The sequence below is a fragment of the Callithrix jacchus genome, chromosome 18 (assembly GCF_049354715.1).
Source record: "Callithrix jacchus isolate 240 chromosome 18, calJac240_pri, whole genome shotgun sequence".
Lineage (NCBI taxonomy): Eukaryota > Metazoa > Chordata > Mammalia > Primates > Cebidae > Callithrix > Callithrix jacchus.
Genome location: NC_133519.1, coordinates 9,130,477 through 9,156,266, shown reverse-complemented (window position 1 = coordinate 9,156,266; position 25,790 = coordinate 9,130,477). Strand labels below are relative to the sequence as shown.

Genomic DNA, 25,790 nt, shown 5'->3' with positions numbered 1-25,790 from the left:
TGGCCCAGCAGCTGCTCAGTTCATGCTTGTCAACAGCCCACCTCCATACACTGCAGCTTTGGTCCACATCCCCCAAGCCTCCTTGTGGAATTCCTCAGCATCACCAGTGCACTGACTGTCTCTCTGTGTTCCCTTAGCTCCTCTTCAAGACCCAAAGGAGTGTACACCTGAAAAGGTTAAGGAGGAGACATCACCTGACATGGTAAGATGCATTTCTTTGTCTTGAAGAGAAATGTCTTTTTCTGGGGCTTCTAGAATATCAAGTGAGTATCATTTTTGACTGCCATTGTGAATCAGGCCTCAGCTTTCATGGACTCTAGCTACCAGTCACTGGAATGTATGACCGACTGAAGCCTGATTGATGATGTCAGTCAAAAGATGACATCACTGACAAACTAGTAGTGAGCATGTTTCTCAGTAGCAACATTTTCTTTCTGAAAAATAATTTTGTATTTGGCAGCCAACATGGACTTGCTAAATATTCCATGAAAACCCACTGCCTTGGTGGCTCACACATGGAATCCCAGCACTTTGGGAGGCTGAAGCAGACAGGGCCAATGTAATGAAACCCCATCTCTACTATAAATACAAGCATTAGCTGGGCATGGTGGCAGGCGCCTGTGGTCACAGCTAGTTGGAAGGCTGAGGCAGGAGAATTGCTTGAACCCAGGAAGCTGAGGTTGCAGTGAGCCGAGATCATGCCACTGCACTCCAGCCTGGGTGACAGAGCAAGAATCTGTTCAAAGCCAAAGACAAAAACCCACTGCCATTTCTCCAAGCATCCTCTATGCTTTATTTTGGGGGTCAGTGACTTGATTACTGTTTGATACCTGGTTTTCTAACACCACCAAGTGAATAAAAGACCTGTGCAGTCAGGACCCAATATGATCTGATCCTCATGATGGTTTTTTTCCCTCTTACTGCAGGAAAATGCTACAGGTGAATATCACCACAGTACGTATTCTTTTTTTTAACATAGCTTCATTAGGATGTAGTTGACATGCAACCCAATTCACCCATTTAAAGTGGGTGATTTGGTGTTTTTGCTATATTTATAGGCTATGCAAACATGTTACAATATAATTTTAAAACCTCTTCATTCCTCCTCAAAGAAACCTCATTAGTAGACACTCCTCTGTTTTTCCCAGCCTTGCACCCCTGGTTCTAAGCAGCCCTAATGTATTTCTTGTTTCTATATACAGTACCTTTCTGTATTAACTGGTTCTTAAGGCGACTGTTTCACATTGATGAAGTTGCCCTAGCTAGAAGGCCAAGGCTTTTTATTTCTTTCTGTCCCTCTCCTTTTCCTTCATTCAACACCAGGAGAATGGTCCAGCAGCACCTCAGTCCATGCTTGTGAACCACCCAGCTCCATCACTCCAGCCCCTCCATACACACATTCCCCAAAGCTCCCTGTGAGATTCCTCAGAAGCACCAATGCACTGACTGTCACTCTGTGTTCTCCTAGCTCCTGTTGATGACCCAGAGGAGTGTACACTTGGCAGTGAGGAGGAGGAGGTGGCCTCTGACACGGTAACATACATTCTTTGTCGGGAAATTTTTTTTTCTGGGGCTTCTAGACTATGAAGTGAATATGATTTTTGACTGCCATCATAAATTAGGCCTTGGGGGTCTTAGACTCTAGCTACTGGTCGCTGGAGATTATGACCAACTGAGGCCTGATGGATAATGTCCATCAAAAGAGGACATCACCTACAAACAGGTCGTGAGCACATTTCTCAGTAGCAGTGTTTTCTTCTTGAAAAAATAATTTTGTATTTCCTAGAGAACATAGACACCTGCTAAATTTTTTAAACACACTGCATTTTCTGTAAGCATCCTCTAAGCGTCATCTGGGGCCAGTGACTTGATCACTGTTCTACATCTGCTTTTCTCATTGTTGTTGTTGTTTTGAGACAGACTTTCTCTGTCACCCAGTTACAGTGCAGTGGTGTGATCTCAGATCACTGCAGCGTCCTCCTACTGCATTCAAGCAATTCTCCTGCCTCCAACTCCTGAGTAGCTGGGACTGAAGGCTCTCACCACCACTGCATCCAGGTTTCTTGTAGTTTTTAGTACAGATGGGGTTTCACCATGTTGGCCAGGATGGTCTCAATCTCTTGCCCTCATGATCTGCCCGCCTCAGCCTCCCAACGTGATAGGATTATATGCGTGAGCCACCGCACCCAGCCTGCCATCTGGTTTTGTAATGTCATCAAGTGAATACAAGACCTTTGCCAACAGGACCCAGCATGATGTAATCCTCATGGTGTTTCTTTTTCTGTTATTGCAGGAGAAGCCTGCGGCTTGGTGTCACCGCCGTACGTATTCTTTTTCTTTTAAACAGTTACCGAGACATAGTTGACATGCAAACCAATTCACCCATTTAAAGTAGGTGATTCAGTGTTTTTACTATATTTACAGGGTTGTGCAACCATTGTTAGAATCTAATTTTAGAAGCTCTTGGTTTCCTCTCAGAAAACCCCCTTAGTAGTGACTTCTCTGTTTTCCCCAACCCCCCACAACCCTGGTTCTAGGCAGCCCTAATCTACTTCCTGTTTCTATAGTACACTGCCTTTCTGTATTAACCGGTTCTTCAAATGACGATTTCACATTGATGAGGTGAGCCTAGGAAGCCAAGGCTCTTTCATTTCTTTCTGTCCCTCTCCTTTTCCTTCCTTGAGCACACAGGGAAAATGGTCCAGCAGCAGCTGGGTCCATGCTTGTCAAATGCCCAGCTCCATGCACTCCAGCCCAGTCCACATTTCCCAAAGCTCCTTGTGAGATTCCTCAGCAGCACCAATGCACTGACTGTCACTCTGTGTTCTCTTAGGTCCTGTTGAGGTCCTACAGGACCTCATCTTGGAAGACATCGAGGACGATGAGCTGCCCCGTGATGTGGTAAGATGCATTTCTTTGTCTCGAAGAGAAATTTTTATTTCTGGGGCCTCTGGAATATCAAGTGAATATCATTTTTATCTGACTGCCGTTGTGAATCAGATCTCAGTTGTCATGGACTCTAGCAACTAGTCATCAAAAGATGGCATAACTTACAGTCTGGTCATGGGCATATTTCTCAGTAGCCACATTTTCTTCTTGGAAAATAATTTAATATTTTTCAGCCAGCATAGATACTTGCTAGGTATTCCAAACCCACTGCATTTTCTGCAAGCATCCCCTGTGCTCCATTTGGGGCCTGTGACTTCATTACTGTTTGACATCTGGTTTTTTGTTTAGTTTTGTTTTTGAGACAGAGTATCTCTGTCACCAGGCTACAGTGCAGTTGTGTGACCTCAGATCACTGCAGCATCCTCCTACTGCATTCAAGCAATTCTCCTGCCTCAGCCTCCCGAGTAGCTGGGACTGAAGGTTCTCGCCACCGCCATGCCGGTTTTCTTGTAGTTTTTAGTAGAGACAGGGTTTCACCATGTTGGCCAGGATGGTCTCAATCTCTTGTCCTCATGATCTGCCCGCCTCAGCCTCCCAACATGCTGGGATTACATGTGTGAGCCACCCTGTCCAGCCTGCTATCTGGTTTTCTAATGTCACCAAGTGAATACAAGACCTGTGCCAACAGGACCCAGCATGATGTAATCCTCATGGTGTTTCTTTTTCTGTTATTGCAGGAGAAGCCTGCGGCTTGGTGTCACCGCCGTACGTATTCTTTTTCTTGTAAACAGTTACCGAGACATAGTTGACATGCAAACCAATTCACCCATTTAAGTAGGTGATTCAGTGTTTTTACTATATTTACAGGGTTGTGCAACCACTGTTAGAATCTAATTTTAGAAGCTCTTGGTTCCCTCTCAGAAAACTCCCTTAGTAGTGACTTCTCTGTATTCCCCAACCCCCCACACCCCTGGTTCTAGGCAGCCCTAATCTACTTCCTGTTTCTATAGTACACTGCCTTTCTGTATTAACCGGTTCTTCAAATGACGATTTCACATTGATGAGGTTACCCTAGCTAGGAAACCAGGCTCTTTCCTTTCTTTCTGCCCCTCTCCTTTTCCTTCCTTCAGCACCAAGGAGAATGGTCCAGCAGCAGCTGGGTCCATGCCTGTCACACGCCCAGCTCCATGCACTCCAGCCCGGTCCACATTTCCCAAAGCTCCTTGTGAGATTCCTCAGCAGCACCAATGCACTGACTGTCACTCTGTGTTCTCTTAGGTCCTGTTGAGGTCCTACAGGACCTCATCTTGGAAGACATCGAGGATGATGAGCTGCCCCGTGATGTGGTAAGATGCATTTCTTTGTCTTGAAGAGAAATTTTTATTTCTGGGGCCTCTGGAATATCAAGTGAATATCATTTTTATCTGACTGCCGTTGTGAATCAGATCTCAGTTGTCATGGACTCTAGCAGCCAGTCAGTGGAGATTCTGACCAACTGAGGCCTAATTGACAATGTCAGTCAAAAGATGGCAGAACTTACAGTCTGGTCATGGGCATATTTCTCAGTAGCCACATTTTCTTCTTGGAAAATAATTTTGTATTTTTCAGCCAGCATAGATACTTGCTAGGTATTCCAAACCCACTGCATTTTCTGCAAGCATCCCCTCTGCTCCATTTGGGGCCTGTGACTTCATTACTGTTTGGCATCTGGTTTTTTGTTTAGTTTTGTTTTTGAGACAGAGTCTCTCTGTCACCAGGCTACAGTGCGGTGGCATGATCTCAGATTACTGCTGTATCCTCCTATTGCATTCAAGCAATTCTTCTGCCTCAGCCTTCTGAGTAGCTGGGACTTAAGGTTCTCACCACCACCATTCCAGGTTTCTTGTAGTTTTTAGTAGAGACGGGGTTTCACCATGTTGGCCAGGATGGGCTCAATCTCTTGCCCTCATGATCTGCCCACCTCAGCCTCCCAACATGCTGGGATTACATGTGTGAGCCTTCCTGCCCAGCCTGCTATCTGGTTTTCTAATGTCACCAAGTGAATACAAGACCTGTGCCAACAGGACCCAGCATGATGTAATCCTCATGGTGTTTCTTTTTCTGTTATTGCAGGAGAAGCCTGCGGCTTGGTGTCACCGTCGTACGTATTCTTTTACTTGTAAACAGTTACCGAGACGTAGTTGACATGCAAACCAATTCACCCATTTAAGTAGGTGATTCAGTGTTTTTACTATATTTACGGGGTTGTGCAACCATTGTTAGAATCTAATTTTAGAAGATCTTGGTTCTCTCTCAGAAAACCCCCTTAGTAGTGACTTCTCTGTTTTCCCCAACCCCTCACACCCCTGGTTCTAGGCAGCCCTAATCTACTTCCTGTTTCTATAGTACACTGCCTTTCTGTATTAACCGGTTCTTCAAATGACGATTTCACATTGATGAGGTTACCCTAGCTAGGAAACCAGGCTCTTTCATTTCTTTCTGCCCCTCTCCTTTTCCTTGCTTCAGCACCAGCTGGAGAATGGTCCAGCAGCAGCTGGGTCCATGCCTGTCACACGCCCAGCTCCATGCACTCCAGCCCGGTCCACATTTCCCAAAGCTCCTTGTGAGGTTCCTCAGCAGCACCAATGCACTGACTGTCACTCTGTGTTCTCTTAGGTCCTGTTGAGGTCCTACAGGACCTCATCTTGGAAGACATCGAGGATGATGAGCTGCCCCGTGATGTGGTAAGATGCATTTCTTTGTCTCGAAGAGAAATTTTTATTTCTGGGGCCTCTGGAATATCAAGTGAATATCATTTTTATCTGACTGCCGTTGTGAATCAGATCTCAGTTGTCATGGACTCTAGCAGCCAGTCAGTGGAGATTCTGACCAACTGAGGCCTGATTGACACTGTCAGTCAAAAGATGGCATAACTTACAATCTGGTCATGGCATATTTCTCAGTAGCCACATTTTCTTCTTGGAAAATAATTTTGTATTTTTCAGCCAGCATAGATACTCGCTAAGTATTCCAAACCCACTGCATTCCCCTGTGCTCCATTTGGGGCCTGTGACTTCATCACTGTTTGACATCTGGTTTTTTGTTTAGTTTAGTTTTGTTTTTGAGACAGTCTCTCTGTAACCAGGCTACAGTGCAGTGGCATGATCTCAGATCACTGCTGTATCCTCCTATTGCATTCAAGCAATTCTCCTGCCTCAGCCTTCTGAGTAGCTGGGACTTAAGGTTCTCACCACCACCATGCCAGATTTCTTGTAGTTTTTAGTAGAAGACGGGGTTTCGCCATGTTGGCCAGGATGGGTTCGATCTCTCGCCCTCATGATCTGCCCGCTTCAGCCTCCCAACATGCTGGGATTACATGCATGAGCCACCCTGCCCAGCCTGCCATCTGGTTTTTTAATGTCACTAAGTGAATACAAGACCTGTGCCAATGGGACCCAGCATGATGTAATCCTCATGGTGTTTCTTTTTCTGTTATTGCAGGAGAAGCCTGCGGCCCAGTATCACCACCGTACGTATTCTTTTTCTTGTAAACAGTTACCGAGATGTAGTTGACATGCAAACCAATTCACCCATTTAAAGTAACTGATTCAGTGTTTTTACTATATTTAGAGGGTTGTGCAACCACTGTTAGAATCTAATTTTAGAAGCTCTTGGTTCCCTCTCAGAAAACCCCCTTAGTAGTGACTCCTCTGTTTTCCCCAACCCCCCACACCCCTGGTTCTAGGCAGCCCTAATCTACTTCCTGTTTCTATAGTACACTGCCTTTCTGTATTAACCGGTTCTTCAAATGACGATTTCACATTGATGAGGTTACCCTAGCTAGGAAGCCAGGCTCTTTCCTTTCTTTCTGCCCCTCTCCTTTTCCTTCCTTCAGCACCAAGGAGAATGGTCCAGCAGCAGCTGGGTCCATGCCTGTCACATGCCCAGCTCCATGCACTCCAGCCCAGTCCACATTTCCCAAAGCTCCTTGTGAGATTCCTCAGCAGCACCAATGCACTGACTGTCACTCTGTGTTCTCTTAGGTCCTGTTGAGGTCCTACAGGACCTCGTCTTGGAAGACATCGAGGATGATGAGCTGCCCCGTGATGTGGTAAGATGCATTTCTTTGTCTCGAAGAGAAATTTTTATTTCTGGGGCCTCTGGAATATCAAGTGAATATCATTTTTATCTGACTGCCGTTGTGAATCAGATCTCAGTTGTCATGGACTCTAGCAGCCAGTCAGTGGAGATTCTGACCAACTGAGGCCTAATTGATGATGTCAGTCAAAAGATGGCATAACTTACAGTCTGGTCATGGGCATATTTCTCAGTAGCCACATTTTCTTCTTGGAAAATAATTTTGTATTTTTCAGCCAGCATAGATACTTGCTAGGTATTCCAAACCCACTGCATTTTCTGCAAGCATCCCCTGTGCTCCATTTGGGGCCTGTGACTTCATTACTGTTTGACATCTGGTTTTTTGTTTAGTTTAGTTTTGTTTTTGAGACAGAGTCTCTCTGTCACCAGGCTACAGTGCAGTGGCATGATCTCAGATTACTGCTGTATCCTCCTATTGCATTCAAGCAATTCTTCTGCCTCAGCATTCTGAGTAGCTGGGACTTAAGGTTCTCACCACCACCATTCCAGGTTTCTTGTAGTTTTTAGTAGAGACGGGGTTTCACCATGTTGGCCAGGATGGGCTCAATCTCTTGCCCTCGTGATCTGCCCACCTCAGCCTCCCAACATGCTGGGATTACATGTGTGAGCCTTCCTGCCCAGCCTGCTATCTGGTTTTTGAATGTCACCAAGTGAATACAAGACCTGTGCCAACAGGACCCAGCATGATGTAATCCTCATGGTGTTTCCTTTTCTGTTATTGCAGGAGAAGCCTGCGGCTTGGTGTCACCGCCGTACGTATTCTTTTTCTTGTAAACAGTTACCGAGATGTAGTTGACATGCAAATCAATTCACCCATTTAAGTAGGTGATTCAGTGTTTTTACTATATTTACAGGGTTGTGCAACCATTGTTAGAATCTAATTTTAGTAGCTCTTGGTTCCCTCTCAGAAAACCCCCTTAGTAGTGACTTCTCTGTATTCCCCAACCCCCCACACCCCTGGTTCTAGGCAGCCCTAATCTACTTCCTGTTTCTATAGTACACTGCCTTTCTGTATTAACCGGTTCTTCAAATGACGATTTCACATTGATGAGGTTACCCTAGCTAGGAAGCCAGGCTCTTTCATTTCTTTCTGCCCCTCTCCTTTTCGTCCTTCAGCACCAAGGAGAATGGTCCAGCAGCAGCTGGGTCCATGCCTGTCACACGCCCAGCTCCATGCACTCCAGCCCAGTCCACATTTCCCAAAGCTCCTTGTGAGATTCCTCAGCAGCACCAATGCACTGACTGTCACTCTGTGTTCTCTTAGGTCCTGTTGAGGTCCTACAGGACCTCATCTTGGAAGACATCGAGGATGATGAGCTGCTCTCTGATGTGGTAAGATGCATTTCTTTGTCTCGAAGAGAAATTTTTATTTCTGGGGCCTCTGGAATATCAAGTGAATATCTGACTGCCGTTGTGAATCAGATCTCAGTTGTCATGGACTCTAGCAGTCAGTCAGTGGAGATTATGATCAACTGAGGCCTGATTCACGATGTCAGTCAAAAGATAGCATAACTTAATCTGGTCGTGGCATATTTCTCAGTAGCAACATATCATTTTTGAAAAATTATTTGGTATTTGCTAGCTGACATGGCCACTTGATAAATTTTTAAAACATTTTACTTTTCCAGAAGCATCTTCTATGCTTAATTTGGGGACCAGTGACATGTGGTTTTCTAATGTCACCATGTGAAAAGATCTGCACCAATAGCACCCAGCATGATAGGATGCTTATGATGTATTGTGTTTTTCTCTTGTTGCAGGTCACTGTGACAGCCTTAAATGACCTCTGTAAGTATTCTTTTTCTTTTAAACTGCTTTATTGTCACACAGTTGACTTGCAAAACAATTCACTTATTTAAAGTGGGTGATGTAGTGTATTTACTATATTTACAGGGCTGTGCAGCCATTTTCACAATCTAAGTTCAGAATCTTTTCATTCCCTCTCAGAGAAACCCTGTCGCCATTAGTAGTCACTTTTCTTCTTTTTCCAGGCCCACACCCCTGGCCCTAGGCAGCTGCTAAGCTTCTTTCTGTTTCTCTAGACTTGCTTCTCTGGCAATTTCTTATTTAATTTAAATTTGATTTTAACTTTTGGGATACATGTGCAGGATGTGCAGCTTTGTTACATAGCTAAAAGTGTGGCATGGTTTGCTGCACCTGTCAACCCATCATGTAGGTATTAAGCTTCACATACATTAGCTCTTTATTCTGATGCTCTCCTGTCCTCTTTTCCCACAGTGTGTGTTGTTCCCCTCCCTAACATTGTATATATTCTAATATTACTTTCTTCCTAATGGCAAATGTAAGTGATGAGTCAGGGGGGATTTTCTTGCTTGCTTTTGTCTGGAGAACCTCCCTAGCTTCAGGTTCCTAATAGGTGTGAGGATCCTAGGGCATGCTGTGAGAAACAGATGTCTCCATGAAGAACTCAGATCTGAGACAAAAGATTCTCCATCATGCCCTATTGATGCTATTGTTGAAATAAGTTTTTGTTTACTTCTGAAAACGTTTACACACAGAGAGCTAAGGTAGGTGCTTTAAGTCATGATGAATGTCAAGGGGACCACATGATGGTTTGAGGGGTTTTTTTTTTTTTTTTGGAGCATTCATTCTCTGGAGATGCATTGCTTTTTAGTAAAATTTGATTGTCCTGTCTGTGTCAGTATTTTTCCAGTGGAAGAAAAGAATGAAACTGTTTGATTGTGCAATGTCACTTGTTCACCCCAGAAGTGATTTTCTCATCACCAGATTGTCCTAGACATCTGTAATCTCTAGACAAAGCTTCCCATTGGTGCTGCAGGGGCGCTGCTGTGTGTGAGTGAAGGAAAATGTCAGTGTTACCAACATTGAGGTTCTCAGAATTCATGGACACCTGCTTAGCGGGCTCCATGGGAGAGAGCAAGGGAGAACCTCATGCTAGACCTGAAGGGGAACATGATTTAGAGGATCAGAGGGGAAACAATGAGGACATTTGGGACATTGTTAAAAGAGAAGGTCAAGGTTGCAATGTTAGGGGCATCGGTTCAATGTTATCACCAGGGCCCAGGCAGGTTATGAGATCCCTTCTGGGGAGGAGTGAGTAGGACTTGGCCTTCCTCTCTGTCAAAAGCTTGGTGTGAACCTCACCCTAAATACCTTGAGAAATGAGCTTCCTTCATGACCCATGTCTTCTCCATCTCTTTGTGCGACGATGGCAATGATACCAGCAGAGTTTCATTGCAGAGAGGGGCAGAAGAGGAATCAGGCCCCCATTTTCCTGACACAGAACAGGCAGGACACGAGTCAGTAGGAATGGACCTCAGGGTCAGACCAGACACAGAGAGGTCCCAGGCCTGATCTTCCTGGGGCTGAGACAGACAAGTTTTTATTTTTTACCTCTTCTGGAAATCTCCTGAGGAATGAGTCTTCAGTAGACCCTGTTTGCCGAGGGTCTTCTGGCCCAGGAATGCTTTTTAACTGGACAGAGTCTTCTAGCTCTTGCCCTGGGCAGCTGCAGCACTCCAGAGTAGCAGGGCAGGTGGGGAAGGACATGAGTTCCAGTGTAGGGTGATCTCAGCAAAGGGCTGGGGACTGATTCCAGACTCCAGGTCATCCTTGCAACTTTTCGGTGCAGTCCATAACATCTCAGTTTCCACTTATTTTTGAGATGGTTTAAAATCTTCGGCCTCAAAGTCTGAGTCTTCCAACAGGTGAATAGAGGAACCCTTGCTATGGGTATTTAACTAGCAGGGCAGTGACTGTATCTTCTTCATTTGTCCTTACCACAGAGCTCAGTCCTGGGATGGACACTTTAGGCTCCATGGATGTTTTAATGAACACACCCCTGGGATGAGCTCTAGGTCCCCCCAGGGCTGGGATCTAGTGCAGGTGTGGAAAGGTTTTCTTCTCAGCCTGTCCAGTTTGTTGAGCCACACACTCATCCTGGAGGCTGCCCAGCTTCTGAGTCAGGGTTTATGGAGATGAGGGTGAGCTCCTGAGGACAGTGAGACACCCCCACCCCTGTGCTCCTGCTGCTCTGATCTAGTCTAGACAGGGTGTGCAGGGCCACGCTCTTCCACTGGGTGCAAGCACATCCCTGCTGGAATCCCTCTGGACCTGGATGTTGTCCTCACTGTCATATCCTTAGTTCCACAGTGACGGGCCCTTGTGCATATGCCCAGGAAGTAACCGTAAATGTGTGGTAGAATCAGAGCAACAAACAATTTTGCAAAAAACAGGAGAGTGGAGTCAGGTCTTCCTCATGTCTGGATCTCTGGAGCTGTCCCATCTAGTGTGCTTCTCAGTCATATACGTGCCTCTTTATAGTTAAATAAATATGTACAATGAAATATTCAAAACCTCATCATGACAGCCACCATGAAATGGCCCAGCAGCTGTACATGAGAGAGCATTTCCATCCCCACAGAATGCTGTCTTGCATGTCTGCTGTGAGCCTGGCCCAGGGTCTGATTGTTGGACTCATGGCACTCAAAGCGTGCACATCAAAGTTGGGATCTCAGGGTTGTGGGATTGGAGGTGAGACCCATAATGGGCCAGTGCAAGGAAAAATGGAAAGGTGATTCCTTCAGCTTCTCTTTCTTACTTGAAGGCTGGAAAGTATAAGCAATGCCTTGTTGAAGACTTCTGGCTCCACAGAGCTTAGAGAGAGTCTGAGAACACAGAGGAAAGCTTAGAGTTATCTCGTGTAATCCAATGTGACCTCACCTGGAGTAGGAGGGTGGGTCAGTCACTCTCTGAAATAACTTCTTGCTGAGATTTGTGTCTCTAAAGATTGGCCAGTGGACACCATCCATGAGGGAAGCTTCAGTAGGACAATTTCTGCAGGTAGAAAATGATACCCTAGGCTGGGTGCAGTGGCTCAGGCCATTAATCCCAGCACATTGGGAGGCTGTAGTGGGTGGATCACGAGGTCCAGAGATCAAGACCATCCTGGGCAACATGGTGAAACTCCGTCTCTACTAAAACTACAAAAATAAGCTGGGCGTGGTGGTGCGTGCCTGTAGTCCCAGCTACTCAGGAGGCTGAGGCAGGAGAATTGCTTGAAACCAGGAGGTAGATGTTGCAGTCAGCTGAGATTTCACCACTGTATTCCAGCCTGGTGCCTGGTAAGCAAGACTCTGTCTCAAACAAACAAAAAAAACAAAAATGATACCCTAGGAGTATTTCTGGGAGCAGTTGGGTTACACCTGTTGCTTTGGAACCTAGGAAGGGGGCTATGAAGCCAGAACAAAAAAAAAATAGCTGTAGAGGTCTGACTTATTTCTGTTGTATTTCAATAAGATAGAGATGAGAGGATGTGTGTCCATGGGCTTTGTGGGCTGCTTTTGTAACCATCGTTTCTTGCTCTGGTATTTAATAATTACCTTTCCCAGGAGACTAGTTTTATATGCCTATGTCACAGCAAACATCTAAGCCTTGCTTTTTGATTGGTTAATATCTTTTGGGAATTGGGAATGCGAGAGTATTATTAGGTCTTGGCATTGTCTAAGATGAAAGATATCTGGTGAGACTCCCTCACTGTACTATTTGAACATAGTTGTTACTCTGAGATGTTCTCAGAATCTTCAGTCCCACACTCCATATGCCACACCCAGCAAAGCTCCCTGAGTTACTCACAGTCTTTAGCCACCAGGGTACTGACTGTTACTCTGTCTCCCTCCAGCTCCTCCTGAGGATTGCAGGAGCATCACTACTGAGGATGATGGCGAGGTAAGAACCCCTTTTTCTGTCCTCTAAAGAATGCTCTGTCAGGTGGGGATTGGGGAGGGAGAGCATCAGGATAAATAGCTAATGGACGAAGGGCTTAAACCTAGGTGATGGGTTGATAGATGCAGCAAAGCACCATAGCACATGTTTACCTGTGTAATAAACCTGCACAGTCCTGCACATGCATTCTGGAACCTAAACTTCAAAAGAAAATGAAAAAAGAATTGTTTCTTTTCTGATTTCTTTCCTTCTGTTAATTGTGATAATCTGAGAAGACACATTATGTCTGACATGTCCAATTCTCTTTTTGGGGTTGGAATTCAATGGGAGTGTCTTCCCATCGGATACCTGATATATTAGAATGTTCTTAGATGACAGCATTCATTATCAACTGTAACGCAGAGGAATTTTCCTCAACACCAGTTTTCCTCTTTTCTTTAGGCATTGTGTATTTGCCAGTGTAAATCAACTTCTAGATAAATTCTGTGGGAAAAGGTCTTGTCTTTTCCACAGGTGTCCTCTATTCTAGCATGTTTGATTCTTGGCCTTTGACTTAAACATTGTCTTACAACTAGTTTCCTGAAGTCATCAAGAGACTGACAGATCTGTGGGGGTGGGGGCGGGGGTGCAGAAGAATTAATCTGATCCTCATAGTGTCTTCTTTTGTCTAATTGCAGAGTTCATCACTCGCTGTTTATGGTATGTACCCTGAAGTAGCTCACTTGCTGTGGAACAAACTTGCTGGTTTTAATATATAGAAACCTGATTCTGGGTTCTGGTTAAAGAATATTGGGGGTTTAGTGAGAGCAAATAATTTTGCAAGTGTATAACTATGATCAGAGGGACTGTATGAATGCATGTGAACCCAGAGGACCAGCCAGGGGATGTTACGTGAGCCGACGTGGCTTCACCTGGAGTAGAAGTGAGTGCACCTCTCTCTGACTTACTCTGCTGTTGATGGTTCTAAAGAGTGGATTCTGGAAAATCTCAACAGTGAAGAAGACATCTTTCCAGGTAGGCAACAAGATTACAGGTGGAATCTAATAAAGCAGGTTCCCAGGAGCCTACAGCTTCTGCTTACTGCTTGGGAGGGTGAACGAGTATGTAGAAAGAGAAGAAAAAGAAAACGTGGCTGAAGTTTGTTCTTGTCAGAGTTTAATGTCATAGTGGTGAGAAGTGTGAGTCCCCTGTCTGTGATCACCTCTTCTTTTTCTTCTTTTTTTTGTGTACCTTGTTCTTGCTTTATTATTTAAAGATGGTCTTTCTGAGGATACCTCTTTTCTGCCTCTGCCACTACAAAATGTTAAAGCCTTTGGTTTGGGACACAGTTCTGTCATGGCAGTTACTTAATCCTGAAGACAACAAGTCTTCCACAGTGTGCCCAGATGCTTAGGAGAAACTGATCCTCACCTTGTGAACCGTTAGGTTTCATGGCAGCACATTCATTTGTCTGTCCTTGCTGTTTACTCCTGATCTCAAGGGCTCTCTCTGGGCATGGGGACAGGATGAAGATTTGCTCTGGGGTCATTGCAAAGCTCTAGTGTCTTGTCAATGGACAAAGAAGCACACCCTTGAGCACACTGGTAAATTTTGTTATTTAAATGAGAATATGGAGTGTTACCATCGTTTGTTAAAGAGGCCTTCCTTTTCCCATTGTGCATTCTCGGCACCTTTGTCGAAGATCAGTTGACTGTGTATGCATGCATTGAATATTGGGCTCTCTATTCCATATCTCCAATACTTACGGGTGCCCCCATGCTAGGACGCTGCTGTAGCTTAAGGTAAGTTTAATGTATCCACTCCTCAGATACAGTTTGTACAGAGATAAATTTCCCAAACTCATGGCCTTCTAAATAGAGGAGGAAAGTGCAAAATCAGGAATGGGTGGAAGGTTGATGCTGTGGGCTATTATACTGCATTGATCACACAGCCCTTGTATAACTCATCACCCTAGCAGTGACTTTGAGAACCTAGGTGTGCATGTGGAAGTACAATAGCCTATAGAAATTCTAAGCACTCTCTATCATTATGGGATGGTCTTAATGGTCACATAACCCAGGATTAGAATAGGTAACTTTTACAGTGGACTTTCCTGTGGTTAGAAATGTGAAACACACACGGAGAGGTTACGAGCTGCTGTGATTGGGTTATTCCTCAGCTCCTGTTTAAAAGCAGAGACCAGGCTGGGTGCGGTGGCTCATGCCTGTAATCCTAGCACTTTGGAAGGCCCAGGTGGGTTAATTACTTGAGGTCAGGTGTTTGAGACCAGCCTGGCCATCATGGCGAAACACTGTGTCTAACAACAAGAAAATTAACTGCACATGGTGGTGGGTGTCAGTCATCCCAGCTAGTTGAGAGACTGTGGCAGGAGAATCACTTCATCCTGGGAGGTGGAGGTTGCAGTGAGCCTAGATCACGCCACACCAGTCCAGCCTGAGCAACAGAGTGAGATGAGGAGGGTGGGTCTACAGCTCCGTCTGCTGTAACTCACCTCCATAAGCCAGCCTCCTGTCCACACACCCGAATACAACGCAAGGGATTTCCTCAGTAGAATCCGTGTGGTGACACTTGCCCTATGTCTCCTAGATCAACAAGAGTACCCTGCAGCATGTCCCCATATGAAACCCTTTCAGGCATCCCTCTCGGTTATCACAGTAAGTTCTTCCTTTGTCTGGAAGTTAAATTTTATTTATCTTCCTATGTTTCTTTTTATTGTACTTGAATAAAGATTTGAGAATCTTACCATGTACATTATAGATGACTTAGTGAATTTCTAGGTAGGAAAATGTAAAATGAGAATTCATATAAATTATGTCAGTAAGCATTTTCCTCAGGAGAAAATCTTTCTTGAAAATTATGAATTTGCAACCAAAACAAGCTTTAAAATCCTGCCCAAAAAGCCGGTACCTTTCTGCAAGTGTTTTCTAGGCTTTGTGTTTGGGGCTGTAGCCACCATCACAATTTTCCATCTGGTTTTCCAACAGCGCCTGTTAGGAACAGTTAGGAAAAAGACCTGTGTACACAGGACACAGCATAATCTTACCCTCAGTGTTTTTCTTTCTCTTAATGCAGGAGGAGTCATCTTCATCACTTTCCGAATGGATGAGTACGTATTCTGGGATCATTCTGCTTGGGAAAAATCTTAGTGTTGAGAAAGTGACACTTTCTTGCCTGCTTTGTCTAATGAGGCACTGTCATTGGAGCTTCTTTTTGGAAAACAAGATTTGGGCAGAAATTAAGAGTGTACTGAAGAGTGGTGGCTCTCCTCCATAGTTCCTGTTAGCCATAGTGTCATATTTGTGAAATAGAATGGGATGCCTCAAGGTGGGGGTTATAAGGTGAGAGTCTGTTTATAGTGATCGTGAATGTCTTTAGGAGTTTGTGTACATTTCTCCAGAAAGCGTGTTTCCATGTGCAGAGCTCAACACAAAGGTGAATGTTGTAAATAAAGATTTCATCACCACTGAACACCTTATGTAAATGAGCCCATTTATCCTCCACCACATCTGTAGCTGGAGGTAAGTTTAATATCTCCATTAATCACATGGAGATACTGCAGAGAGGAGATTGCCAATCTCTTTATCCCTTCAGTGGAAGAGGCAGAGATGAACTCAGGAGCGGGAGGAAGGTTGATGCCACCACTACTACTCGGAAGTAATCACATAGTTCTGGTATAATTTGTCGTTATGTGAGAGTTTTAGCACCTAGGTGTGCATATGGAAGTTTGATAGCCTTTAGAAATCCCAAACACTGTCTCTCTCATAGGATTGTCCCAAACATCACATAACTCAGTGAAGGAATAGCAACATTTTACAGTGGACTTTGGTGTGGTCAGGAGTGGGAAACAGACATTGAGAGGTCAGGATTTTGTCTGCAGTGCTGGATTATTTTCTCAGCTCCTGGTCAAAAGCAGAAAATAGACATTATATTTAATGAGATTATCGCCACAAGCCTTTCATATGCTGCAGTTCAGCACACACCCAAGACACAGCACCAAATAACTGAAGGAAAGTCGAGGCACAGTGGCTCACACCTGTAATCCTAACACTTTGGGAGGCTGAGGTGGGTGGATCACGAGGTCAGGAGTTCGAGACCGGCCTGGCCAGTATGGTGAAACCTGGTCTTTAAAAATACAAAAAGTAGCCAAGTGTGGTGACATGTGCCTGCAGTCCCAATGACTCAGGGAGGCAGAGGTTGTAGGGAGCGGAGATCATGACACTGCACTCTAGTTCAGGTGACAGAGCAAGACTCCATCTCAAAAAAGAATTGAAGGAAAAACTTGGGTGTTGTCCTGGTACTCATCTCTGCTGGAATCTTCTGTGCAGCTGGGTTGGAGAGGGTCAGAACCCCCACCTGCTGCTCCCAAGGATGCGCTGTCCCAGTGCTGGAGTCAGTGCCAGCAAGAGCATGGTAGGATAATTGAGTATTTTCAAGTCTTGATATAGTCTTCTTTAAAACAAAAGTTTAGTGAATGTATAGAATACTGTGGCTGGAATTAAGTCTCCTCTTTGAAGAAAGGTTGCTTTTTATCTAGTACAAAATGATCTAAGAGGGACACAGCAGTAGCACATGTGGATCCTGAGCAGGAAATGACCTCGAGGGGATCACGAAGGGAGGGCAAGTTAGCTCAGGTCAGTTTAGGAAGGAGGAGCCCTGAAATGCTGCAGGGAAGCACGGCCTGCCGTGTGTGGTGCGCCCTGCTTGAGATGGGCATTCTCACATTGAGGAGCTTGCTTTAGCTAGAGGACCAAGGCCTCATTGTCCATAGCTCTTCTCATGACCCCATTTGCCTGCCTTTACCACCAAGCGGGATGGGTCAGCAGCAGCTCAGCCTGTGCTGTTAACCCGGCTTGTCAACACCTGCCAGCACCCTCTTCACAGCACCCAAGGCCACCAGAGTGGCTCCTTCGGTGGAAACAATGTGTTGATTGTTACTCTGTTTTCTGCATACAGGAGAATTTGTTCCAGCAGTAATCTTGCCTGGGATAGATTCGTCAGAAGAAGTTATAGCCATTCACAAGGTAAAGTCTTTCTTTGAAATGGGTATTTTGTTGTTCATTTTAATTAGAATATGGAAATCTTACACTGTACATTATAGATGACCGTTTCTTTGTGGGATAATGCAAAGTGAGTTTTTTTCCCCAACTAAGTATGATTCAAGATGGCATCCATAATTTAACAGCTCTTTAGGAACTGTGTGGTAGGAAGTATATTTTTTCAGGATAAATACTGTTTTTTTAAAAAAGTGAATTTGAGAAAAATAAAGTGGAAACATCATGGCATCATGGATGAAAACATCGTGTCTTTCCACAGACATCTTCTAGGCATTGGGGCTATTGCCTCTACCAGTATTTCTCACCTGGTTTTGTAATGTCCCCAAGTGAAGACAAAAGCTGTGCACAGAAGACACAACATGCCTGACCCTCATGGTGTTTTGTTTTTGCTTTTTTTCCTAAATGCAGGGATACTCAACTTTATTGGATGACGGTATGTATTCTGGGATCACCCCTTTGGTAAGGAAAAATCTTAGTGTTGACAAAGGTGGTACTTTCTAGTCTACATGTGCTGGAAAACAACTCTGGTTGGAGCTTCCTGCTGGAAATGAGGTTTGAGCAGGTTGGTGTAAGAACGATGGAGAGTCCATTATAGAACTTGAGGTGATCTCTAGTTTCTGGAAGCAGCAGCATCATTCAGATAGAATATGATGGTGTGCATCAGGATCAGGAGGTATAAGGGAGAGAGTCTCCATGGACTGACTGTGGATATGTTTGAAAGTGTGTGTGCTCTGACCCAGAAAACATGTGCAATGCACAACACAAAAATTAACATTCTAAAAACAAGTTTTATCACCACTGCACTTTCATAAATAAGTCGCTTCATCCTCTACCACAGCTGAATGTGAAGGTTAGTTGTATATTCCCATCCTCAGAGATGAGGCAGTGGTGAACATTTTATGGTCTTGTCTCCTCAATGGAACAGGTAATTGGGAGCTCAGGAGTGGGGAAAAAAATGGTGCTATGTTCTACTGCACTGGAAGCATCACAATGCCCTGGTATGATTCGTGACTATGCCAGGGAGTCCTAGCATCTCTGGGTGCACGTGAAAGCCTGAAAATGTATGAAAGCCCCAAACACTGTCTATTGTTGTTAGATATTCTCAGTGGTTGCATAACCCGGTGTTGGAGTAGGTATATCGTACAGTCAGCTGTGGTGTGCCCTAGCATAGCTCCTCACTATGCCAAGTTGTTCCAGCACTTCTGTGTGCGTGTGGAAGAATGAAAACCTATTCAGATCCCCGATACTGTCATCATTGGATGGTCTGAATGGTCAACTTTCCCAGGGTTTGTTTGAGTAGGTACATTGCACAGTGGGTTTTAGTGTCATCGTTAATGTAAAACATACAGAGTTCACAGGCTTTTGGTCTACAGTGGTGGAGTCATTCCTCACCTTATGTTCAAAATCTGAGAACCAATAGTGACATATTCTATCACATTTAAAAAGATAATGACCACAAGCATTTGAAACTCAGTAGAACCCAATGCCAGGACATAGTATCTTTTAGAACCTTAAGGATCAAGTTGGGTGTTAGCCTGGCCCCATTTTCCCAGCTGGAATCACACGCAGAGCTGGGTTGGAGGGGATCAGTGCCCCTCCTCTGCACCGCTCGCATGACGGGCCGTCTCGATGCTGGAGTCAGTGTGCAGCAGTGACCTCCATGGTGCGCACACATTGTGTTGAAAAGGAAAAGTGGAAGTACAAATAATCACATGCTAAGTAGGGGTCATCTTTAAATCATAGGATAATTGAGTGTTTTCAAGTCTTGTTTTAATTGCCTAATAACAAAAAGTTAGTTAATAAAACCTTTTGGCTAGAATTAAATCTCCTCTTTCAAGAAAGGTTGCTTCTTATTCAGTACAAAATCTTCTAGAGGAGATGATATACAGACAGCAGCACATACAGATTCTAAGGAGGAGATGACATTGGCAGGAATCAATAAGAGGACAAGTGAGCTCAGATGAGATTAGGAAAGAGGAGCCCTACGAGGGGGCCAGGGACACACAGCCTGCACTGTGTGGTGTGCTGTTTGAGATTGGCTAGTTCATAGTTACGACGTGGCCTGGAGCTAGAAACCAAAAGCCCTGATTCCCTTTCTTGGCTATTCCGCTCCTGTGGCTGCTACTCTTCTCCCACATCCACCTCTAGACACTGCTTTAAATGTGTCCCAGAGATTCTGGTATATTGTGTCTTTGTTCTCACTGACTTCAAAGAACATCTTTATTTTTGCCTTCATGTCCTTATTTATCCAGTAATTCGGGAGCAGGTTTTTCAGTTTCCATGATGTGTGGTTTTGAGTGATTTCTTAATCCTCAGTTCTAATTTGATTGCTTTGTGGTCTGAGAGACTGATTGTTATGATTTCCATTCTTTTGCATCGAAATACGTGGTGAATTTTAGAGTAGGTGTGATATGCTGCTGAGAAGAATGTATATTCTGTGGATTTGGGGTGGATAGTTGTGTAGATTTCTATTAGGTCTGCTTGGTCCAGATCTGAGTTCAAGTGCTGGATATCCTTGTTAATTTTCTGTCTCGTTGAGCTGTCTAATATTGACAGTGGAGTGTTTAAGTCTCCCACTGTTGTTGTGTGGGAGTCTAAGCTTCTTTGTAGGACATGAAGAACTTGCTTTATGTGTCTGGGTGCTCCTGTGTTGGGTATATATATATATATATATACTTAGGATTGTTAGCTCTACTTGTTGCATTGATCCCTTTACCATTAAGGTCTCTTAAAAGTCTGTTTTATCAGAGACTAGGTTTGCAACCCCTGTTTTAATTCATTTTCTTGGTAAGTCTTCCTCTATCTCTCCATTTTGAGCCTATGTGTGTTTTTGCATGTGAGATGGGTCTCCTGAATATAGCACATTAATGGGTCTTGACTCTGATCCAACTTGCTAGTCTTTGTCTTTCGATTGGGGCATTTAGCCCATTTACATTGAAGGTTAACGTTATGTGTGAATTTGATCCTGCCATTCTGAGGCTAACTGTTTCTTTGGCTCGTCAGTTGATGCAGTGTTTTCATTGTGTCGATGGTCTTTACCATTTGGTATGTTTTTGCAGTCACTGGCACTGGTTGTTTCTTTCCATGTTCAGTGCTTCCTTCAGGAGCTCTTGAAAGGCAGGCCTGGTGGTCATGAAATATCTCAGCACTTGCATAATGTGGTTGAATATGTTCGTAATTTGTGCCTTTTTCTTGATGATATGCATCAGTTCTACATCATCACCTGGGCACAACTGGGATGTTCACATTTTGACACAGGGAGAATGAGTTGCACTTTGACTTCAGAGCTGGATTTAGCACTTTCTGGCGGTCTTCCTAAGACCCTGGACAGAGGTGCTATGTTCTTTTTTCTCGTCTTCTCTATTTTCCTGTATGTTGATGGCAGTGGCACCAACAGAAATTAATGAGAGGCAGAGAACAGGAGTGAGTTCCTGAAACATCTGACTTGGCCCAGAGAGGATATAATCAGCAGCGATAGACTTCACGGTCAGGCCAGACACAGCATAGTTCCCAGGCCTGGTCTCCCTGTGGCTGGGACAGAGAGCAGCTCTTACTTTTCACCTGCTTCTGGGAGTCACCTGACAGCTGGTCCCTGTGTAGTTGCTGTTGGCCACGTGTGGTTTGGCCCAGAATCCTGTGTGACTGGAGGGAGTGTCAGCTTTCAGGCAGGGCACCTGCCCACACTAGTTGCAGGGGAGGTGAGGAGGGACCCTGCTTCAGTGCAGGGTGAGCTCAGCAAAGGGAGAGGTGCTGCTCCGGAGTCCACATGGTCCTTGCAGCTCTCCTGTGTGACCTATAAGATATCATTTTGCCTGTTTCTCTGAGATAGTCCTGGAATTATTAGTCCCAAACTTTGTTTTGTTTCACTCATGTGTGAATGAATCCTGGCCATGACTAGTCACTGAGAGGGCTGGGACTATGTCCTCATGATGCCTTCTCATCCCGGAGCTCAGCCTGGGCAGCCCATTTGGCCTCCAGTGATGTTCCAATGCTTGCAACCCTTTTGCTGAGATCCAGCACGAGTGTGAAAAGGTGTCCTGTTCATCTTCTTCAGTCTGTTGTTTCTCATGGTAATCAAGAAACCTGAGTGGGTTCTGATCCAAGGTTACAGGACAATAGGGTTGTCTCTGAAGTCAATGAAGTATCTTCCTCATCTCTATTCTGGCTACTTTGGTTCAGTTTTTCTCCTTGCAGAAGATGTTCTTTCTTCTGTTTATGAGTTCTCCTTCGGTGGACCAGGCTTTTTTATTTTTGTTGTGGCCTCCCTGCACTACACAGGGGTCCTGGAGCTTGTTCATGTGCCTTTGAAGTACCCCTCTGTGAATGATCAGGTCAGAGCAGCAACCACTCCGCCAGAATCACCAGGGGGGAGAGTCACATCTTCCTTATCTTTGTGTTTAGACCTGGCGTTCCAGTGTGGTCCTCAGTGGCATATGTACTCATTCATATTTAAATAAATGAAAAAAATTTGTAACCTCACAAGAGCCATGCTACAATGCCCAGTTGCCAAAAGTGTACTCTTAAGAGAGCATCGCCATTCTCCCAGAATCATTTGGGAAGCAGCTGCTGTGAGTCTGGCCCAGGTTCTGTTTGCTGCACTCACCTAATTGAGTGCACGTGCATCAAGGGTGGAATCTCAGGGTTCTCAGACTGAAAGTAAGAGATGCTATGAGCCAGTTTCAGTGAACAGTTGAAGGAGATTATTTCATGTCCTGTGTCTCATCTAAAGGCTCACAACTGTGAGCAGTGCTTTCATAAAGGCCCCCAAGGTCACAGAGCCCAGGGAGAATCACAGTGGACAGAGCAGCAGTGCTGTTTGTGTGTGTGTACATGGGCTCATGAATCTATCCAGGAGGAAATAGACTGATCAGGGCGGGACCAACACTCCGGGGTTGAAGAGTGAGAGACAATTCTTGCGTACAATTGTGGTACAACAGTGAGAGACAATCCTTGTTTTGGAGCCTAGGATGGGATCTCTGAAGTTAATAAACATCAAAGGAAAATAGGTGTAGAATTCTCACTTGGCTTGTTTTGTATCTTAATGAGAAAGTCGTAAGAGTTTTGTTCTCATGGGCTCTGTGAATAGAAAACAGAAGATTAGTATGCAGGTGTAAAGTTGAGTGTGGGGTGGAACACAGCCCCTCACAGGCGCTATGTGATTCTGAAGACAAAGTCGCTCATACATGTGCCAGGTGAAGGGAGTGCACTCTCTTTCTCTACATTCTCGGGACCCGCACCAACACCTTCCTGTACTGTCCTCACTGCCTGCTCCTGCTCTAAGGGTGCTTCCTGGAGAGAATCTTTCCTCTGGGATTCCTACGTATGCCCCAGAAACACATGACTGAGCACATTTTTGGCCTCCACTCCTCACCCAGTCTTATCCAATGCCAAATCCTTGGGCTTTGAATGAAAACTGATTTGGTTTTTACTTGAGAGGCCCGAGGCCAGCTTTTGCTCAAGGCCCTCTGTGGCTGGCAGGAATCCTAGGGGATATGTGTGGAGGGGTTGCTGTGTTTCTGTAGACAGTGGCTCTCACTCTCCCTGTAGCCTGGTCCCTGGACTAAAGTGGGCCCAGGACAGAAGTGCTGGACAGCTGGCATAGGGGTCACTTGTCTTGTCACATTGTCCTCTCTGGCCCAACAGTCTTGAGCTGCTCCTCACACTCCAGTCAGACCCAGCTTGTTCTCTGTGTCAGGACTGCCGGGTGCCTTCCCTACTGGTCTTTGCATAGCTCAGGCAAACCCTGAGAGGGCCTGACAACTGCTGGCCTCAGCTGCAGATTAAGGCTGCTGTGTGGAGACTTATTGTCTATAAATCAAATTTTATTGCCGTGTCAATGTCAGTACTTATCCCGCAATTAAAAGCACTGAGGCTTTTGTGATTTTCAAATGTTTCCTGTTAACCTCAGATGCCATCTCCTTGTAACCCAATTCCCCTAAGTCCTCTTTAATCCCGAGAATATCCTTAGCTTTTGTTTGTTGTTGTTTTGTTATTGTTATTGTTGTTTGGTACCCGGTGGGCTTTCTGCTGTGGGTGATTAAAGGTTGAGATCAGAATTAGCGACATTGTGGATGTATAATTCATAGACGGCTGCCCAGTGGGCTCTATGAGAGAGCAGGTCGTGGCCTTGGCCAGGGCCTGCCAAGATACATGATTTAGAGGAATAGAAGAAAGGCATGAGGGCAGCAAAGCCATGAAGGTGGAGGGGAAGCCAAGGTGTACACCAGGAGAGTGAGTTGTACCCTATTACCTGGGCATCTCTGGAATGTTCCAGCCTCATCTAAAGGTAGACTTTAGCTACGACTTCATGGCTGGCCTGAATGGTAGCCGTTTTTCTAGGAGCTTTCTTAGAGGAGCTACTTTGTTTCTTGTCTTCTCCATGTTTCTTTGTGTTGATGGCAGGGGCTCCAACAGAAACTAGTGAGAGACAGTGAACAGGAGTGGGTTCCTGAAATGTTCAACTTAGCCCAGAGAGGACATGATCAGCAGGGATGAACTTGAGGGTTAGGCCAGACACTTGAGGGTAGTTACCCAGCTTGATCTCCCTTTCGTGGCACAGTGAATAGCTTCTGGCAGTAGCCTGACAGGTGGTCCTTGTGTAGCTAGATTGTTCTGCACAGCTTGGTTAGAGAGGATCAACATCGCACCTTCGGCCACTCACCTTCTCCCAGGACTGGGAGAGCCTTGGAGCCAGTGTATGATCAGCTGTGGACCCCATTTAACACACATGAGGTGATGAAAATAAAGAGTGGAAAGAGAAATACCATATGCTAAGCAGCGGTTATCTTCAAGTGATAGGATCACTGAGTATTTTCATATTTTGGTTTAAATTTTTACTAAGGGTTAATAAATACAATAGCACTGTTATCTCTTAAAGTAAAAAGTGTTAGAAAGGTAAAATAAATAAATACAACAGCATATGTTGGCCAGAATGTAATATTTTATCTGAGTCAAGCTTGTTCCTTATCATGTAGAAAATCTTGTAGATGGGGTCATAGTCAGGGTAGCACTACTTGTGAACTGTGGGAGGAAATGACTTTGGAAGGGGTGAAGAAGGGAGGGCAAGATGGCTGAGCTCAGATTAGAAAGGAGGAACCCTGAGCACCTGCGGGGAAACATAACCTGCCCTGTGTGGGGTGCCATGTTTGAGATGGACTATTCCAGGTGGCCTGGAGCTATAAACCCAAAGGCCCTGATTCCCTTTCTTTTCCGCTCCTGTCCTTTTCCTGCCATTCTCCCCCTTTACTCACATCGTAGCATGCCCCTGAGTTGTTAATGAGCAATGCCACCAGGTATTGACAGTCACTTTGCATCCTTCTAGGGCCTGATCTTCAGCAGGAGGACCCTTCCGTTGATGCTGCATGGGTCAAGGTACAATGGGATATGCAGGCCACAGGCTGTGTCTGAGTTAAACTATTGCTTTCTTGACTTTATTTTTTTGAATCAACATCAGAAAATGTTATATAAGATAGGAGAATTTTTCCATATAAATTGTAGGTGACTTACAGAATTTCCTTGGCTGGGGGAGTTTTGAACGAGAGTCTCTTCTTGAGTGAGACTCAATTCAAGACAGTGGGAGAAAATGACAGCATTAACCACACACTCTGTGGTCACAAGTTTTTTTGCCTTGGCAGGTTTGTTTTCTTTTGGGGACTAAAAGCACATAATGGCCAAACAACATGGTTGGAAGGAAACATCATCCAAGAAAAACGTTGTCTTTAGCATAGTCGATGTGCTCGCTTCTTCCTGTGGGCTTCTTTGATTGAACCCTTGTTTCCATCTTGTTTTTTAATGTTACCAAGTGCAGGAAGGTCAGGGAACAGCATGGTCTGGTGCTCATAGCAGTTTATTTTCTGTAATTACAGGAGGCTACAGGACTGCAGCAAGCTGGTAAGTATCATATCAATGTGCTGGGATTACAGTCATTAGCCACTATATCCTACCTTCTGTGTGTGCGTCTGTGTGTGTGTGTGTGTGTGTGTGTGTGTGTGTTTCAATTTTATT

The 25,790-nt window shown here is 44.8% G+C and overlaps 1 protein-coding gene across 24 annotated transcripts in view; it reads left to right on the top strand.

Annotated features, from left to right (window-relative positions):
• The window catches only part of LOC103790783 (uncharacterized), a 70,675-nt gene that overhangs the window by 10,760 nt on the left and 34,125 nt on the right, over nucleotides 1-25,790 (top strand). For 16 of the 24 annotated variants that reach the window (XR_013529313.1, XR_013529318.1, XR_013529312.1 and 13 more), the window contains 23 exons: nucleotides 138-202; nucleotides 927-954; nucleotides 1,469-1,533; nucleotides 2,294-2,321; nucleotides 2,834-2,901; nucleotides 3,627-3,654; nucleotides 4,168-4,235; nucleotides 5,002-5,029; nucleotides 5,545-5,612; nucleotides 6,370-6,397; nucleotides 6,912-6,979; nucleotides 7,751-7,778; nucleotides 8,291-8,358; nucleotides 8,787-8,814; nucleotides 12,689-12,735; nucleotides 13,410-13,431; nucleotides 13,702-13,746; nucleotides 15,319-15,386; nucleotides 15,805-15,838; nucleotides 17,686-17,753; nucleotides 18,195-18,219; nucleotides 25,108-25,157; nucleotides 25,652-25,676. Coding sequence is in view for 12 of the 24 variants with exons in the window: in XM_078355496.1 (XP_078211622.1) it covers nucleotides 138-202; nucleotides 927-954; nucleotides 1,469-1,533; nucleotides 2,294-2,321; nucleotides 2,834-2,901; nucleotides 3,627-3,654; nucleotides 4,168-4,235; nucleotides 5,002-5,029; nucleotides 5,545-5,612; nucleotides 6,370-6,397; nucleotides 6,912-6,979; nucleotides 7,751-7,778; nucleotides 8,291-8,358; nucleotides 8,787-8,814; nucleotides 12,689-12,735; nucleotides 13,410-13,431; nucleotides 13,702-13,746; nucleotides 15,319-15,386; nucleotides 15,805-15,838; nucleotides 17,686-17,753; nucleotides 18,195-18,219; nucleotides 25,108-25,157; nucleotides 25,652-25,676 (1,050 nt within the window). In the remaining 12 variants the exon portion in view is untranslated. The remainder of the gene's footprint in view (nucleotides 1-137; nucleotides 203-926; nucleotides 955-1,468; nucleotides 1,534-2,293; nucleotides 2,322-2,833; nucleotides 2,902-3,626; nucleotides 3,655-4,167; nucleotides 4,236-5,001; nucleotides 5,030-5,544; nucleotides 5,613-6,369; nucleotides 6,398-6,911; nucleotides 6,980-7,750; nucleotides 7,779-8,290; nucleotides 8,359-8,786; nucleotides 8,815-12,688; nucleotides 12,736-13,409; nucleotides 13,432-13,701; nucleotides 13,747-15,318; nucleotides 15,387-15,804; nucleotides 15,839-17,685; nucleotides 17,754-18,194; nucleotides 18,220-25,107; nucleotides 25,158-25,651; nucleotides 25,677-25,790) is intronic. The other 8 variants (XR_013529323.1, XR_013529322.1, XM_078355495.1 and 5 more) reach the window with 4 other exon arrangements.